The sequence below is a fragment of the Macrotis lagotis genome, chromosome 8 (genome assembly GCF_037893015.1).
Source record: "Macrotis lagotis isolate mMagLag1 chromosome 8, bilby.v1.9.chrom.fasta, whole genome shotgun sequence".
Taxonomy (NCBI): domain Eukaryota; kingdom Metazoa; phylum Chordata; class Mammalia; order Peramelemorphia; family Peramelidae; genus Macrotis; species Macrotis lagotis.
In genome coordinates this window covers 81378140-81397714 of record NC_133665.1, presented here as the reverse complement: position 1 = coordinate 81397714, position 19575 = coordinate 81378140, and the positions used below count along the sequence as shown (strand labels likewise).

General features: G+C 35.5%; 1 protein-coding gene across 5 annotated transcripts in view; it reads left to right on the top strand.

Moving 5' to 3' along the window:
- FREM1 (FRAS1 related extracellular matrix 1) overlaps positions 1 to 19575 on the top strand; it is a 182530-nt gene that overhangs the window by 91988 nt on the left and 70967 nt on the right. For 3 of the 5 annotated variants that reach the window (XM_074197535.1, XM_074197534.1, XM_074197536.1), the window contains 3 exons: positions 211 to 352; positions 5081 to 5276; positions 10276 to 15808. In XM_074197535.1, the coding sequence (XP_074053636.1) occupies positions 211 to 352; positions 5081 to 5276; positions 10276 to 10544 (607 nt within the window). In that variant the 3' untranslated portion in view covers positions 10545 to 15808. Of the gene's footprint in view, positions 1 to 210; positions 353 to 5080; positions 5277 to 10275; positions 15809 to 19575 lie in introns of those variants that run through there. The other 2 variants (XM_074197539.1, XM_074197537.1) reach the window with 2 other exon arrangements.

The window sequence follows — 19575 nt, the reverse complement described above, 5'->3', positions numbered from 1 at the left end:
AAAAAATTTTAAAACTGGAAGAGATCTTAGACATGATATAATTCCTTAAATTCTTTTATATTTCAACATTTTTATAGCTTCAGAGACCTTTGAATGTCATCCCTCCATTTGTGGAATAATTTGTGATAAGGTGATAGTGCAATTATTATGGGAGTCAAATTCTAAAGTTATTCTATCTTTAAAGAAATGCGGGTATCTTTCTTTTCACAGGAAGGCTGAAATACAAATGAATATGGGGGAAACTCGTATCATTTCTAGTGCTGTTCTATCAGCTATAGATAAAGACACACCCAGAGAGAAAATTTACTATTTATTTGAAAGACTCCCAGAAAATGGGCAGCTTCAACTCCAGGTGAGTGGATTTTTTAATATTTAAAAAAAATACAAAAAGCAATAGTTGTCTTCCTTAAACTTAGAAGGTCATATGTCATAATGAGAGATAAAATGGCATAGTGGACAGAATGCCAACCTTAGAGTGAGGCAGAAGTGGATTCACTTTTAATAAAAATTAGGTATGCAACTATGGACAAGTTTTTAACCTCTCAGTGCTCCAAGCTTTATTCTTTAAGGGGAGGGGGATGGATAATGAAGGTGGTAGAAAAATGTGTAACTTATAAATGTACAAGTTGATGAATATTGAAAAAGTTTCATAATATTATTGGAAAGATAAAAGAAAAAAATTAAAAAGGAAAAATGAAAAAGACTATAGATTGTAGATGAATGGCTTGTCGTGGAGGAATTACCTACATATAGTAACAAATTAATTTTTTCTTGTTAAATTGCTTGTTCATATATTGACAATTTTTATGGTGAAGGAAAATCATGAGTTACACAGTGGGAGTCTATATAAGTCAGAGTGTGATACTGAGGACTGAGAGTTGAAAAACTCAGGTTCTTTCTCCAACTTTGGCAGCAATTTGCTTTTTGAATTTGTAACACCTCCATTGGTTCATTTCAGAAAAATGGAATGGTGGGACTTCTCTCCACCCAGACAATGTCTGTCAACATGACATCTCACAATTGACCAACTCTCATAATTTTTATATTCAATGTAAAAATCCAGCAAACTGATTATTTGAATGTTAGACATAAAAATTCTCAACAACTTGGAAACTAAATATGTTTGCTTGACTTTTTAAAAAAAAATTTTTATTGCGTATCTAGTATATAGTGTGTAGTATTCCTAGACAGATTCACCATGAAGTTAATTGATATTATCGAGTGGTAGAGTACCCAATAGAATCAAAATTAAGATAAAACAGTGATTTGAAATGGGGTATAACAATGTCCTTCTTTTGTTTGCAAGGAGAACAAAGCAGAAATATGGTAAAAGCTTACAAATTTAATTTTCTTAGGAAATGGAAGCTCTGCCTCTATGGAAATCTTGAGATTCCAAAGTTCCTACTATGACCCAAAATGTTTCCATCTAGCTCCTTTGGAGACCCTCAAGCTTTCTTTCTCAAGGATCTTGTTGGACTTCCTCCCTATCCTTCCATGTGCTGTGTGTGATCCTTTATGAAACATTATATTCCAGACCCTCTGCAATGCTGTATTTCTTATTTTCCTCTCCTCATGTCTTAATCTGCCTCACCTGAATTCTGACACCTTATTTCAAACAGGAGGCAGCTAGGTGGTGCAATGGAAAGCAAAGCATCTAAAATCAGGAAGATGAGTTCAAATACAGTTTTAGATGCTTACTAGCTGAGGAACCCTAGGTAAATTGCTTAACTTCTTTGTGTCTTATTTTTTTCATCAATAAAATGGGATTAAGATAGCACCTACCTGGCAGGGTGTTGTAAGGACCAGAGGAGATAATAATTGTAATATACTTTAGAGACTTTAAAGCATTATATAAATGCTAATACTTTATGCAAAATTCCATTATATTTATTTGCTTTTTAAGAGGAAATTCAATATAGAATTTGCAAAAAACCCCCAAAATCACAAAACATTTTTTTCAGCTGTAAACCTAAGGGTATCTTGGAGAGAAAGGGAAATTCATTTGGAAGAGATCATCATGTGAGGGAAAACAACCAAATTAATCCAATGAATAGAAAAGGATAAGCAATGTCAATATATAAGTTCATCTTGGGTATATATACCAAGAAAGAACTGGAAATCTAAAAGGAATAAAGCAAAGTGGGTGGGGGCAGAGCATGAAGATTGGCAATAAATTAAAGGGAGAAAAAAATTTCTTTGCCAGAAACTACTGGCCTATGGAATTTTGCATTAAGGAAAATGGAAATACAAAAAGTTGTTTCAGAAATTTAAACCAAGTAGAACAAATTTAATTCAGTATTAAATCAACATTTTTCCCAAACACAATAATTTATCAAAACAAAAGAACCAACATTTTCTCTTCTATTCCTAAACCCTGCTCAGAATAGTGTATGTAGCACTTTTCTGTTGGTAGAGGAACCAGGGCTGGGGCCAAACCACTCTAATCCCTGAGTTGGAGATATGTGAAGGGATAGAACTGTTACATCTTCTGATGGGATTTGGTTGTCTTATATTCAAACCCTGTCTCTCTACACTCCCTATTTCCTCCACTCCCAGGACCTTAACCCTACTCTGATTAACAAAGAGAAAATTTAAAATTAGCTACTATTTTTACTATTAGGGAAGATGTCAAACATTTATATAGCACTTAGTATGGTCCAGGAATTGTGCTATGCATTTTATAATTTTTGTCTCATTTGATGCTCATCATAGTCCTGGTAGGTAGATGAGGAGAATGAGGCAGATAGAGGGTAAATCACATAGCTAATATGTATCTGAGGCTGGATTTGAGCATTAATCTTTCTGACTCAAGATCAATGCTCTATTCATTATGTAACCTCATAAGAGCTAAGAATATCACTGAACACTTGCCATAGTTTTGGTAATAAATACATAATCAAGTTTTTGCTACTCCATCAGAGTATCAACTCTCCAATACAATAACCTAATTTACTCTGTATCTCTGCACATTTCCTAGTCTTATGACTGCATAGAGTGGGTGTTTGCCCAGAAAGCTAGAGCATTCTGGAAGAATTCAATTTTAGACTTAAAGTTTAGATTATTGAATGATTCTTTGTAGTAATGGCTGGACCATGGAGATCTCAGATATTTTCTCTATTGGTAATTCTGGGAAGATGCCGGGCGGTGGGGGGGGGGGTTTGCAAGAGGGAGATGAGATAGCTAGAAATTTTATTTTTTCCTTCTAGTTATAATAATTAAGCCAGTTATCAAATTTAAGATATTTGTAATAGGTCAAATAAAAATCATTTAGAAAGATCTAAACTTGATATATATATAAATGTATATATAATATAAATATATGTATTACACACATGATTTGGAATTTCAACAACACTCCATGTATTAAAATTCTCTCTTCTACTACAGATAGTAATTGATCTATATATGGTTTTAGAGAGTTATTTGGGGCATTCAATACTTTAAGTGACTTGCTCAGGATCACACATCAATATGTCTGAAAAGCAAGGTCTTCTTGTGTTTTAGGATAACTTTCTATTCACCATGCCACACTATACCCCATATGTGCCACTATGTGTATGAATATGCATATTTGTATATGTATGTTGTAATTTCTAGATATATACTCAAATGTACATTTTGCCAGTTCCTCCTCTGATGTCCAATCTTGGCTAAGGGATTGGGGTATCCTATGCTTTCAAAGATTGTGCCAACAGAGTACAAATTCCATCAGTTTAGTTTCTAGCAAACTGGATTGCACAAGCCTAGAAACAGTTTTGTTTTCTGAACACCAGCCTAGCTAAATTCTCAGAGGCTCATCATCAGAAACTTGGCCACCAGATGTTGAATATTTTTGGCCAGCAGCAACTCATAAAGATGGTTTATTTAAGGTTTTTAAGGAGTTACTCTCTGTGTTAGTGAGAGAATTACATGCACAAATGAAATTGTCTCCCGAACATATCTGTGTACAATAAGCAATTAAAATAGTTAAATTGCTCAACTTGTTAATTAGCATAATTAATTGGTTATGATTCAGAAGTTATGAAGAGCTGTGAGTCCATCAATGTAGGGCATGCCTGGTGTGAAAATTCCAGCCATCAGGCTAGACAAATCACTTACAACTTAACATCCTCAGTTCCCTAGATATAAGAAGTGCCTTGCACAGAGTGGTCTGAGCAGCTTTATTTGTCAGAAATAGGACTTGAATCTAGATTTTTCTTTCTCTAAGGTCTTTCTTTTGCCCACCATGCCATGGTCTCTGACTAGTTTTGATCAGTTGTTTTAAATCAATTTGAAAATACTAATGTTATCATTCAATTGCACAAGTCTAAAATTTGTAAATAATCCAGTTTCAAATCTTTCCTAGGGCTGATGCAGTTTTCTTCAAAATAATTTTGTTGTTATGGCTGCTTTCATCAACACCAATCTAAAGTTAATTTTTGAAGTTTCTTTACTAGTGCTGAAATCAATTAATCAATTAACATTTATCAATGTACGTTATTAATATACAAGTGAAGTAAAATAAGTTTTGTTTGCTGCCTTCAAGGAGATCACAACATAATGGGGAAACAAGTAGGCAAACAAATATATACAAAGAAGTAAATACAGGAGAGAGAGAGGAAATAATTTAGAGAGAGAGAGAGAGAGAGAGAGAGAGAGAGAGAGAGAGAGAGAGAGAGAGAGAGAGACAAGGCACTAGAACTGAGGGTTTAGGAAAGTTGCATGTAGAAGATGGAATTTTATTTGAGACTTAAAGGAAGCCAGGGAAGCTAGTAGGCACAGTTTTGAGGAGGGAAAACATTCCAGGCTTTGCAACAGCCAGAGATAATGCTGGAGTTAAGAATAGGAATATCTTGTTCAGTTATCCCCAAGGAAGCCAGAGTCTGTTACTGCATCAAAAAGTACATGGTGAGGAGTAAAGTATAAGAAGACTGGAAAGGTGGAGGGGGGAGGTCTAGGTCTGATGAGAACATGAAGTCTTCTTTGAGATTCTCCCACTAATGTTGAAAAATGTCTTTTGAGTAGAGGAAAAATCAACAGAAAACTGTAAGAAAAGCACTCAGCCATTCTAGAACAGCTATCTGATTTCTGTGCCTTCCAGATAGGGAGGAATTGGGTATCTCTTCAACCTGGTATGAAATGTACTCAAGAGGAAGTGGATCTGAATTTTTTGAGATACGTCCACACTGGGGCAATGGACTCTGAGAACCAAGATAGTTTCACATTTCACCTCTGGGATGGAGACAACAAGTCCCCCTCACTAGACTGTCACATCAGCATCAAGGACATCGAAAAGGGTAAAATTAAATAATCAACATACTCTTTATTACTGGGTGATGGCATGATTGGTAGTCACTTTAAAATGGTTCTTATCTTCCTTCTGTTCCAAAAACATGGGTATTCCTCTAGCTTCTATTTTAGTTATTTTCTTCTCTCTCCACATGTCTTCTTGCTCAGCCAATCTAGTCTCTTGTTTTCCACACCCTTTACAAATGACCTCAAAATCCATTTCTTTATCCCTAACTCTACCCAGAACTCCAGTTGCTTTCTAGGTACCTCCATACATATGCATCATCAAACACTTCAAACTTATGACAACTTGAAATTATCTCCTGCCTCAACTCCCTTTCCCTAATTTCTGTTTTTCTGCTCATATCATCACTATTATCATCCAGTCATTCAGACTCATCACTTTTGAGACTCCTTCCATACAAAAATTGAACCATGTCACTCCCTTCCTTAATAAACTCTAGTTGATTAATACTTCCTTTAACTTCTCTTTTGGCTTTTATTCTCTTTTTAGCTCCTGTATGCATTACTTCCCCCCTGCCACACACACACAATCTGCTCCTTACACACTGCATTCTATTTCCCATCTACCTTTCTTCTAATCATTCAACATGTATTTTTTCCCTACCTCCAGATTATAGAATTTGTCTCTTTCTTCAAGTAGCAACTCAAATACTACCTTCAACACAGAGACTTTCCTGATAGCCCAGATGCTAATGTCTTTCTTTTCTAACTACCTTTTATTTAACTACTTAATGTTTCTTTTCCATTTACTTTCCATATTTTAATTCTGTTTGTACTTTCATTCTGTATTATATATTTCGAAAATACTGTTTCTTTCCCTCCCCCTACACTGTGGATTGTAACTCATTCAGAAAAGGGAATTTTTCTTTTTTAAAAAATATTTGTATCATAATCACTAGGCACTTATAGTTACTTCATAAATAATTATTGATAGATATAACTAGCAACCTTGACTTTCCAGAATGCAAACTAAGACCAGAGAAGGGAGCAGAGCTCAATCAAAAAGAATATCATATGATGTTGACATTTCAAAGAAGCACATTCACTATACTCAAAAGGGAACTTATTGGGCTTCTTTATTCATATTTTGTAAATAATCCAGATAAACTTCTTATTACTATCTACTAGATGCTTAAATTTGCTTAAATTGACCTTACATGTCAATCAATACAAAAATACAAATGAATCCTCAAGATATTCTTAAATTTCTGATCTCCAATTAACAAATTCTTATCTATTGATTGATGGAGAAAGTAGGTTATCTATTCTACAATTCATTAAAGATCAAGTAGAAAGAAAGGAGAACTAGAGACAGAAGTGACAAGTAACAACCTAATTATGAAGAAAACAGAAAAGCAGCCACAAGAGCACAGTAATAGCCAGTATTCTTAAGATCACACAGTCCCAACATATCTTGGTTGACCCTGAGGTATCCCATCATTCATAATAATTGGTGACCATAATGTTGAGCTTAGTCATCAAAAAAAAAAGGTTCTGTCAAATTCAGTTATAGAAGGTAGTCATGTTTATGATCTATTTTAGTTTTTTTATTAAAATACCTTAAAATTTTAATGGAATAAAATTCCATTATCTGGAAAATGTATTTGATTAGAACAACTTACTCCCTGGCAGTGCCAGATAAATGGCTCATACTTACGGTAGTAAGTCCATTAGCTAATAGTTATCAAGAAAATAAATCAGACAATGGGAAAAATATACCAAAATTTGTTTTTAAAAATATTATGAAATTTATTGATATCAATCAGGCTAGCCAATGTAATAATTTCAGAAATGATTAACATAAATGGAACACCCGAAAAATGGAACCCTTAATTGTTCTGATTTATACTCATTATATCTGAAGTATGTAGTTAGGCAAGAACATTTTGTATTCCATTTTGAATAATTTAAGCCCCTAGCTATAATAAAACTAATAATTCATATAATTTATACTTTTAACCTTTTTTCTTGGATTCTTCAAGAAACAAAGTGCTCTTTGAGGCTAAATTTCCTTGCTGTAATATGACTGAATTGGATTAGAGAAACCCCTGAGTTCCCCTTTGGCTCTAAATCCTATGATCTAGCTCTGAGTACTGGGACTATGAACTTTAATAAACTCAGTTGTTCCTTGATTTATTTGAGTTTTCTATTCCAATAATTTTCTTTTTTTTTTCTTTAGGTTTTTTGCAAGGCAATAGGGTTAAGTGGCTTGCCCAAGGTCACACAGCTAGTTAATTATTAGGTGTCTGAAGCTAAATTTGAATTCAGGTCCTCCTGACTCTAGGGCCAGTGCTCTATCCACTGTGCCACCTAGCCACCCCTATCCCAACAATTTTCAAAAGGAATGAGGCGCATATAAATTAAACCAAATGGACAATATATTATAAAGTCAAAGAGAGACTCTCTTTAGTTTCCTATAGTAATCAAAATAAGAATTGGTTTTTTCAAGATGCGTAAGAGGTGCAGATGACCACCAAGCATTAAATTTGATTTAAATTTCCTGGCACCTAAAAGACAAAGGAAGATGGGCTGAGTTGAATAGCTTTCCTTTTGGGGGGAAAGGATACTAAATCATCACAAATTTTCCATTGTTTGTAGGTCATTAAGTAACCTGTGCTTTATGTTTTATCCTCATACAAGACTGTAAATTCCATGAGAATAGGTTATATCTGACCTGTATCAACACCTAACACAATGTTTTATACACAACAGACAATAAATGTTTATTAAATGCATACATACATTCTTGATTGAATGAATCAAATTACTGAAAAACAGCATTTTCACTGCAGATTTATAAAAGGTTGTAAGATTCGGTTCTTGAAGCCCTTTACATTTTGGCTTCCCTCTTTGGGAACTAAAGACAATATTCTAGGTGTGATAGCTGAATTATTGCCTCCCTTATTCCAGACACTCCCCTTTTAAAGCAGTCTAATTTGCTTTTTAAAGCTTTTTTATTTTTTGTTTTACTCTGTGACAGTTAAAATCTACTAAGCATTTAATCCACTAAAATCTTTAGATCTTTTTCAGCTCTACTGTTAGATAGCTATCTTTGCTTATCTTGTTACTTTTTTGAACTTAATTGTAAGATTCTTTATTTAGATCTATTAAATTTCATATTATTCTCTTTTGCCTATCATTCTAGTGTGTTGAAATCTTTTTTGGATCCAAATTCTGGCATCTAATTATTCTGTCCAAATGGTTTTTTAGTATAATCGAATGACAATAATACCCCTGTTTTGCCTCCATTGATATGTATCCAAATGCTTTCCATCATGCTTCCCCTGACTGGTTTCTGTTATTTTCCACAAAAATATAACTTCTTAAAATATTCTGAATGATTTTTACTTAACCTGTTCCTTTTGAATCAACTATAACCTTCCAGAGTCATATTACAAAATAAGCCTCTTTCTACTCAGTCTCAGTGATACTGTAAGGTTAAATTTGCCTTCTTGTATTAGAATCTCTAGTTCACCTTGTTGATTAGTCAGTATCTTCTCTATTGTATGGAAATCACTGACTATATGACTCTGGGCTAGTCTCAGTTTCTTCATCTCTAAAATGAGAAATAATAGTAGTTATTTTGAGAAACAAATGATTGAATATATATATATAAATTATATATATATATATATATACATATATCACCATGGTGATATATATTTAAAAGGTGCTTTGCAAATAGAAAATCACCATAGTAATGTCTATTATTAATCTGTACTTTGTATAATATATGCATATTTTATTTGTGCATAAATTCCTGGGATCAACAGTTTTACTATTGGCTCCTTTCTCAGATTTGGTCTCCTAGGAACTTATTGATGTCTCTGCTGATGTTCATCCTATTATACTGTTTTCTCTTTGGTATCTAGATTAATGTAAATATACACATAAATACATAGATATATATGCTTACATTCACAAAACACAGATCTAGATCTGTGTTTTGTGTGTGTGAGCTTTCTTTTCTTCCAATCCTTTTCAGTTTAAAATAATCCTTTTTATTAGATTTTCAGTACTCTTAATAAATGCATGTTGCCAGACTTTATTCAATATACTCTTTTCCAACCAAGAGTTCCTTAATCCTATTTTTAAGGCATGGTCTAGAAATCTAAATCCCATTCTCAGTCACCATTTTCTTTATCAATTGTTTGCTACACCATTTCAGGCTTAGGAGATAGCATAAGCAAAAGCACAGAGTTGAGAGAGGGCAGCATAAGACCAGATTTTGCAGAGTAGTTCAGTTTGTTTCTAATGAAGTATGCCAAAGTATGAAATAAGCTGAACTAATAGCCTAGAGTCAGATTATAATGGATGTCGGATGCCAGGATCAGGAATTTGTACTTTATTTTGCAAATAATATGGGGTTACTAAAGGATTTTCAGGAGACTAGTGGCTTGAACAGAGGAAGGTATCAAATGATTTCTTGGGAAGTAGTATGAAGTACAAGGAGAGGAAGACCAATAAAGAAGTTATTCGCAGTAGTCTTGATATTTAGGATGAGTGATGTTAAAGAGAAAAGAAGAGAAAGTAAATTCAAGATACTGTGAAGACAGAATCAAAATAATTTGTCAACTGATTGTATGTAGAAACCAAGAGAGTGGAATGGAAGAGAAAATAATCAAAGATGACACCATAATTAAAATATGAACCAACTTCTTTTTTACTCAGACAAGTCCTCATGAAAGAGAAATGGTTTGAATTTTTTTGCTCAGTGTATAGTCTCTTTATGAGTGCTTTTGCAATCCTCAAATCTTTTTGGTGCTCATCCACATCCATCCTAGAATGTATGCTGAGTCCTTGCAATATAGTTTATAGCCCCACAGAATACAAGTTTGACCTGATGCTCCAGTCCAAAGATTATTTAATTCTGTATGAGAGAAAAAAAGCATTTAATTTCCAAGATACTTTAAAAATGCATGGATCCTATGTTTGACAGTTTTTAAAATACAGTTCTTAACCAGGGTCTCTTCTACATTGCAGGTGACATTGCAGTCTTTACCAAGCCACTGGTAGTGTCTAAAGGGGGCAGAAGTTTCTTGACTACCTCCACCCTCTTAGCTACTGATGGAACAGATAAGCCAGAAGAGCTTCTTTTTGTAATCATCTTCCCACCTCATTATGGCCAGATGGAATACATCAGCTATCCTGGAGTCCCCATCACAAGCTTCAACCAGATGGATATTGCAGGTCAGAAAGTCTGCTATGTACAAAAAAGCAAGGCAGCCATTCCCAATGACATGTTCAGGTGAGTCCCTTTGAAGTTTCTAAATATCTGTTCTGTAGCATGACAGGATAAGGAAAAATATGTTTGAAGTCTTTTCTCAGCACTAGAATAAGCTATGCATCTAGGAATGGAGGTGACTAGCTGAATGCAACAAGGTGGTACAGTAGGTAGAGGGCTGAGTCTGGAATCAGGAAAACCCGAGTTTAAATCCAGCCTCAGACACTTACAAGGAGTTAAATCCCGGGCAAATCATTTAAATTGTGCTGACTTCAGTTGCCTCAACTATAAAATGAGAATAATAATAGCACCTACTTTGTCAGAGTTCTTGTAAGAATTAAAAGTTATTAGTCAGCTGCCTATCCCTGAGCTTAGAATGTAGCAGATGCTTAATAAAATCTTTCTTCCCTTCCTTCCTTTCTTCTTTCTTTCTTTCTGAAGTTGAAATTATTAACAGTAATACACAAATGGGGGAAGATGATAAAGATCTAAAGTAGGGTTGTGGCAGCATGTCGAAAAAAGGGGATAGATGCAAGAGATATGGACATTTGTAGAACTTCGACACCTATTAGAAAACAAGATTGAGACAGAGGGCAGAGCAAAAAATGAAATTTTGAATTTTGGTGACTAGGAAGACTGTGGTGTTAAAAGAGTGAAATTTGGAGAAAGGGTAAATGTTAGGAGAAAGGATGAGTTCGGAGCATGATAACTCTGAGATGCTTGTGGAACATTCAAATAGATATGTGAAATTAATTAAGAGGGGGAAAGATTGGATCTGGGCATGAAGATTAGGGAATTATCTACATGGAGATGATAATTTGAACCCTTAGAAGTAGATGAGATGGGGCAGCTAGGTGGCGCAGTGGATAAAGCACCAGCCCTGGAGTCAGGAGTACCTGGGTTCAAATCTGATCTCAGACACTTAATAGTTACCTAGCTGTGTGGCCTTGAGCAAGCCACTTTAACCCCATTTGCCTTGCAAAAACCTAAAAAAAAAAAAAGTAGATGAGACAATCAATGGAGAAAATATAGAGGTAGAAGAGAAAGCCTAGGCCATCTACACTTAGAGCATGGGAAGAAGATGAACTAGAGAAAGAAACCAAAAACGAGTAGTCAGCTAAGTAGGAGAAAAACTGGGAAAGCAGCCTTTTTTCATAAACTTTGTTATTTTGAAACTTTATAAATGTATTTAGAGGTTATCCTTTGGTCACTATAAAAACTTTTGAGAAGTAAACTCTCTGGGATCTTGGATTCATTATTCTTAAAATAGAAGGGCTGGGATTGGATGACCTCTCTTTAGGATTCTAGCTCTATGACCAGATGAGTGTGTTGCTGATATTTATTTGAACAGATTTTCTCATGGCATTTAAATGGGGTTTTAAGTGAATAGGCTTTTTTTATTTTGTTTTGAAGTTTTTGTGTTTAACCAGGGGAAATGGGTTGACTAATAGACATTACTTCTGACACTTTAGCCTGACTTAATGTGAACAAAGGAAACTTTTCCTTGTTACTTGTATAATCAAGGTTTTTAATACTTCTTCCAGAGATGCTAGCAACCACTTACCTCTCTTTCACAGTTGGCACATGAGCTTGAGGTCATCACTGATGACTGTTTTAATGCTCTCAGCTGGAAAGAATTAGTGGTCTGGTCCAATGACTAGTAGTATATTCTCTCCACCTGTAAAATTGACACCCCTTTACACAGTGTGATGTAAAGGGAAGAACTCATTCTGGAATCGGAGAACCTGGGATCACATCTTCCCTTTTGAGCTAGTCTGTATAAATTTGGACAAATTATCTTTCTTCCCTCAGCCTTAGTTCCTTCATCTGTTTGGAAGGAAAAAAAGTAAGAGATTGAATAAGATTGCTGCTTAGGTTCTAGATCTATGATCTAGATCTTATGGTCTTCTCATCCTATACGATGAATATACAGATTTTTCTGTAAAGTGTCCAGAGGATGCCTACTCAGCGTGCTGGAGGCTCTACTTTATTTCTTTGTTTTTTTAATTTTGTGGATATCAGTATGGTACATAGGTGATCCATCTGTTATCTTTCACATGACTCCAGTCGTGTCCTTGATGATGAAATTTATACTTTTTCTGATATTTTGAATCCCATTTATTTTTTTCCAACATACAAAGATAGTTTTCAACATTCATCTTTTTGTATGTTTGTATGTTTTTCTACCTCCCTCCCTTCCCTTCCCCTTTCCATAACAGTGGGTAATCTGATATAGGCTATACATGTGCAATCATGTTTAACATATTTCCATTATAGTCATGTTGTGAAAGAAAAGTTGGAATTAAAGGGGGGAAACCATGAGAAAGGAAAAAATCCATTAAAAAAATGAAAATAGTATGCTTTGATCTGTATGTATATTTCATAGTTTGTCTTTGGATGTGGGTAGTATTTTCCATCACAAGTTTTTTTTAGAATTGTCCTTGATCATTGAACTGCTGAAAGGAAATAAATTCATCATATTTAATCTGCAATTAATTAACATAATGTTCTGTTAAGGTCTGCAGTGTTCTCCTGGTTCTGCTCACTTTACTTAGCATTAGTTCATGTAAGTCTTTCCAGGCTTTTCTGAAATCTGCCCTCTCATGAAAATCGTACCTTATCACAGTCATATACTACAATTTGTTCAGTAATTTCCCAATTGATGAGTATCACTGCAATTTCCAATTCTTTGCCTCTACATAAAGGATTGCTATTAAAATTTTTGGACATGTGGATCTTTTCCTTTTTTAAATTATCTTTGAGATACAGATACAGTAGTGGTATTTGCATCATATTTATAAAGCCCTTCTCTCCTTATCCCCACCTCTCAGTATGCATTTTTATTCCCCCTTTGGGTTACCACCTTTTGATTCTTCTTCCATTGTGATATTGCATAAATTCCAGTCATATAGAATTACTGGGACAATGCTGGTGTTGTTTTTAATATGATTTCATGAAACAATTAACAATAATTTTGCTTGATCCTTGAGAACACAGAAGGGCTTTGGGGTGGAGATAATTTGAGGAGTCCATGCCTTTTTTAAAAAAATAAAGTTTGAAGTAGTGCTTTTTTTTTTCTCTTGATAGATTTTCTTCTAATAAGCAGAGATAAAAGCATTGACTTGCTTGTTAAAAACAGACAGGCTGGAGCATCTAAGAATTTGAAGGCATCACTACAAATTTCAAAGATCAATTTCTTGAATTTGTTTTCCTTGCTCATATTCTTGTCTTTTGATCCATCTAATCCTGTCCCCCCCCCCCCCCCACACACACTAGTACTTAGGGCAGCCTTGAAAAGGAAAAGAAGTTAGAAAAGAGTAGCCTGAGGGGCCTGCATAAGCTGGAGGGAGCAGACTAGCCACACTCCTTTGTTGGCAATGGTGGGTGAAGTTTCTAAGCTGATCGAATGTATCCTCAGCTTCAGGGCTTCTCTTTCTTTTTAACACCAGCTGGTAGAGCCACCCCCTCCTGCTGCCTCTCTGGGTCATTGCCCATGTTGAAAAGTGAAGCAAAGGTGTTAATTAGACAGCTTTAAATGATAAGAATGGTGAGGAGTTCAAAGCATTGCAAAATAGTTATTGCCTATACCATAAATCCTTAATGAATTCCCCTGCTACTTGCTGCCTGTCATGACTATTGGGTAAATCACATAGCATTCTGGACCTCAGTTTCCTCATTTGTAAAAGGAGGACTTTAAACTAGATGATTTTAGAAACACATTTCAACTTTTAAAATCTAGGTTGTTGTGATTTTATGATCTCAAGCAATTAATTGGGGGACATGGGGAGTAGATTATTTTAAAGCTTAAGTTGGTATAATTATTCAGGCTATACTAACAAAAGAATTACCTAGTAGGCATCTACAGAAGCCTTACTGTAATTATAGAGAAAATGATTTGGAGTAAGCAGATTTATTGTTTGCATGTGAGTAGAAGTTCTGACACAATGGAAAACAGGGTTTGTGTTTTTTAAAGTAATTTAAACAATCCCCCTATATGGTGCTTTATACTATTAAACTACACTCTCCTAAGAAATGGTTTACTAAGGAAGAGTGAAAATCAGACTAAGCTGTTTGAATGATCACCAGTTTTGAATGGATAAAGTTCATATTAATTAGTCTTTACTCTTGAGTTAACTGGGGCCTGAAGATTATAGTGTTCAGTAATATGCTGAGATTGAGATATGATTACAGGGGCGGCTAGGTGGTGCAGTGGATAGAGCACTGGCCTTGGAGTCAGGAGTACCTGAGTTCAAATCCAGACTCAGACACTTAATAACTACCTAGTCGTGTGGCCTTGGGCAAGCCACTTAACCCCATTGCCTTGCAAAATCTTAAAAAAAAGAGAGAGATATGATTGCAACAACAATAGGAACAGTCAAATTCACTTAGTGTTTTCAAGTTGGAAATTCTGCATAAACTTTAAACTTCACATATCTCCTATGATCTTCTGAGCCATCCTTCAAGGCTGATAGAAAATACTGTTATTTTTATTTTAGAGTTTACAAAACTGGAGATTTGAGATAAAGTGATCTACCCAACAGTCCACCAACTAAGAAATGACTTATCTGAGTTTTGAGCCCAAATCCTCTGGCTCCAAATTCAATATTCTTTCTTCTTATGTTAGTTTGTCCTATTTTATAGATATGGAAGCTGGCAATCAGAGATGAAGTCACAGTTAGACAACCAATAAATGGCAAACTCTCATGGGGAAGAAGGATTGATATAGGCTTCTTGGTCAGAGGACATAACTCTAGACAATAGATGAAATAGGGAAGATGCTACAAAAAATGTAAATTTAAGCTTGAGCTAAAGAAATGCTTTTAAAAATTTTTTTTGCTTTTTATTTTTTTATTAAAGATATTATTTGAGTTTTACAATTTCCCCCCGAATCTTACTTCCCTCCCCACCATGTAAAGCAACCTATCAGTCTTTACTTTGTTTCCATGTTGTGTACATTGATCCAAATTGAGTGTGATGAGAGAGAAATCATATCCTTAAGGAAGAGACAATAAGTCTAAGAGGTAGCAAGATCAGACAATAAGATATCTATTTTTTTAAATTAAAGGGAGTAGTCCTTGAACTTTGTTCACACTCCATGGATCTTTATCTGGATACAGATGGCACTCTCCTTTGCAGACAGCCCCAAAATTATTCCCACTTGTTTCACTGATGGAATGAGGGAGTCCTTCAAGGTTGATCATCACCCCCATGTTGCTGTTAAGGGTGTACAGTGTTTTTCTGGTTCTGATCATCTCACTCAGCATCAGTTCAGGCAAATCCCTCTAGGCTTCCCTGAATTCCCATCCCTCCTGGTTTTCTAATAGAACAATAGTGTACCATGACATACATATACCCACAGTTTGCTAAGCCATTCCCCAATTGAAGGACATTTACTTGATTTTCAATTCTTTGCCACCACAAACAGGGCTGCTATAAAATATTTTTGTACAAGTAAATGTTTTTTACCCCTTTTCTTCATCTCTTCAGGGTAGAGACCCAGTAGTGGTATTGCTGGGTCAAAGGGTATGCACATTTTTGTTGCCCTTTGGGCGCAATTCCAAATTGTTCTCCAGAAAGGTTGGGATGAGTTCATAGCTCCACCAACAGGGTAATAGTGTCCCAGATTTCCCACAACCCCTTCCAACAATGATCATTATCCTTTCTGGTCATATTGGCCAATCTGAGAGGTGTGAGGTGGTACCTCAGAGAAGCTTTTAATTTGCAGTTCTCTAATAATTAATTATTTAGAGCAATTTTTCATATGGCTATGGATTGCTTTGATATCTTCATTTGTAAATTGCTAAAGGAAATGCTTTTAACAGAGTTAGGATAGATGACTTTGGAAGGAGTGAGTTCTTCCTTACTAAAGAGGTATTTAAACAAGAGCTAGATGAGAACTTCCTTGGTTTTATTGCTGTTATTGTTTTGAACAGAGTTCTTGTTCCTCTTTGGTTTGGACTGGACTTGGTAGCTTCTGGATCCTTTTTAAGACTGAGATTCTGCATAAACTTCTCATCTTGACAAGGCATGAGAAGAAGTCTGTAAGGGAGAAATGGGACAAGTACTTTAGAGAAACAAACCCATCCACTAGAAGTCTAGACTGGAGGTGTGATTGGGGGGATTGGAGGGTAGGAGCAAAGGTATAAGCAACAGGGACAATCAGATTATTGATGCAGTTGCCATGGGAGATGACCCTATAAGAGATGCGCCACAGTATTTGGAAGCAGGACTTCCAATGGCAGGCACTGGGCTGTGAGCCAAGATGCAGAGACAGCTTCCTCCAGAGGAGAAAGTATAACTCCCCCCCTTTGCCTCCCAATTCCATATCAGTAGCCTTAGAACAAAGCCCTAGAAGCTTTGTGACATAATGGATGGCGTTCTGGATTTGTTACAATAAGTCTTTCCTCAGATGCTTAATATCCTAGGATCCTAGGCAAATCACTTAAACTCTTTGAGTCTCCAGCTACTTAATTATAAAAGGAGGGGGTTTGCACTCTATGATCTCTAAGGTTCCCTCCAGTTCTGAAGTTCTGATCCTATGATATCTCCATGCTAGCCTTGGCTCTGAATTATTTCCCTGCTTCAAGAGGAGAGTAATTAGACGTGAGATATGTCTGCTTATCCTCACCTCTTAGTCTCAGGTCTGACACTATGCTGACAAAAGAATTTCACTTGTAATTTTCTGTTTTCATACTTGACTTGTCTTTCAAGAACACCATAAAGTGGACATTTGATGGGCCTGAGCTCTGAAATGGTAGGAAGTGACCAGTGAATACTAAATATTTTGCTACTTTCCTAAGACATAGAGATGTAGGTAGAGATGGATATAATGCTTAGCCATAAAGATCTCAAAGCATTGTACAAAATGATATAGCATACATAGTACAGTGGAAAGATCACAAGATCTGAAGTCAAAGGACTTGACTTCCAATTGTGATTTTACACATTTGTGATTTGGGTAAGTCACCTCTTCCAGTTTTGGCTCAGTTTCTCCTGTTAAATGAAAAGATTGATGCTTAAATAACATTGCCTATAATGTCACACTTTAATATACTGCTTAGTTTTACTGTACTTTCATCCCCTTTAATTAATTCTGACTTAAAATGGGATAGTTCTCTGGAAGGAGGGGAGAGATGCATTAAGAAAATATTTCAAAGTCTTTTTTTGCTGAATTGTATTGAAAGGTTTCTAAGATTCCCTTCCAGTTCTAAGTCCTATGATCCTACAAATTTTGGTCTTGAGATAACAAACTAAAGATGAAACTATATATGTGTGTGTGTGTGTGTGTGTGTGTGTGTGTGTGTGTGTTTAATTAGTCAATGAAAAACATCATATTTAAGAATGGACTTATGAATATGTCAGAGGATAGAGGCAGGAAAGGGTGGAAATTGAAAGAGATAATGATCAGGGAGGGAGAGAGGATGTAGGAGAAAAGATAGTTGTCTTTACCGTTAGAATGAGAAAAATCTACAAAATTTAAAAGTTAATAATCATGGAAAAAAAACTATGGTGTAGCAGCCATGGGAGCTTTAAGGTAGAGGTTTGCTATAAGTGAAAGAATATTAATCTTGGAGTCAGGAGGGCTGGATTACAGTCCCACTTCTATTATTCACTACCTCGGTGACCTTATATAAGAAACAATCCATATAAGTTATTCAACTTTTTTCATCTGGAAAACAAGAGGCGCTGAACAAGAGAGGTCTCTCTAAGGTCTACTTCTAAAAATCTAAATCAGTGTTTAAGTAGTAAAGAACACCTCAGAATAAAAAAGCACTCTGTTTATCCTCATTCAATTTTTTTCACTCCTCTCCCTTCATTTTTTTGCCCAGGATGCAACATCTTCCTTGCAACCAGAGGCAGTAAAAATTTTAGTGCTTTTTTTAAAGTTGGGGAGAAAGAATTGAAATGGAATCATTTGATGAAATCATCTTCTATGTCTCATTTTGATGTTTGGTTGGTAATCTTACTTATTTTTAATGGAGGAGTCTAGCATCTGCCCAAGTTCCATATTTTTAATCCTGTTGTCTCACTCACTAACCCAATAGTGAACCACCATGCTGTTTGTCAAGTGGCACTAAACCAAAGCTGAAAGCCTGTTTTAATGAAAGTATGATGGTGATGCTTTTTAAAAATTAAATATATGCAACTGGTCTAATCACCCAGATTTATGCTGCTTGCTGTTAAAATTTGGCAAGGAATTTGGATGGGTAGAGAAGATAAATTTTGTGGCAGAGAGTTTAGAATATTTTTTACCTCTTCTCCTTTTTAGCGTAAGGAATGGCAAGATTAATTAAAAGGGGGAATTTAATGATCAGATTTTGCCTTCTGCAAAAATATTTTTTGAATCATAAATTTCTCCTGCATTGTTTGGTGCTGCTGGCCTGGAAGAAAGATTTGGCAGCACGCGCTAGGACAGATGACACCGAGTGATTAGCAACCTGACTGCAGATGCTGGCAGCCGGGCGCTAAAAGAACATGCTAATGTCCTCCATTTTGACATGCAGGCTCTACTCCTTTTTTTATGTTGGCACTGTTTATGATTCCATTTTTATCTTCTAAATGCCATGACAGATGGCAGATTCTTCAGCCAATTCTATTGCCAAGGAAATGTAGAAAGCTTGAACGCTTTACCATGGTAATGGTGATATCAAACCATGCCACAAACCCTAACTAAATCTGAGATTCATCCCCCAGATTTCATGAGAATGATGGTGAGCTTGGCTGCTGACTTGTTCCCTAGGGGGGGATAGAGAGGAGGGTGAGTAGTGAATGCAAATAAATAAAATGGCTATATAGAAAGAGATGCTGCCTTGATGATACTAACCAATACATTTTCTGGAAAAAGGATGATTTCTTTAAAAATCACCTGCTTTGTTGCTTTGAAACTTCATAAATGTGTTTAGAGCTTGTTCTTTGGAGTCATTGGGAAACCATTGGGAGATAAAATTGACTGAGACCTCAGGTTCCTCATCCATAAAATATGTGTCTAGGATTAAATAATTCCTGTCTAGGGTTCTTGCTCTAGTCTTATGATACTATGATCAAATCTTGTATTGTAA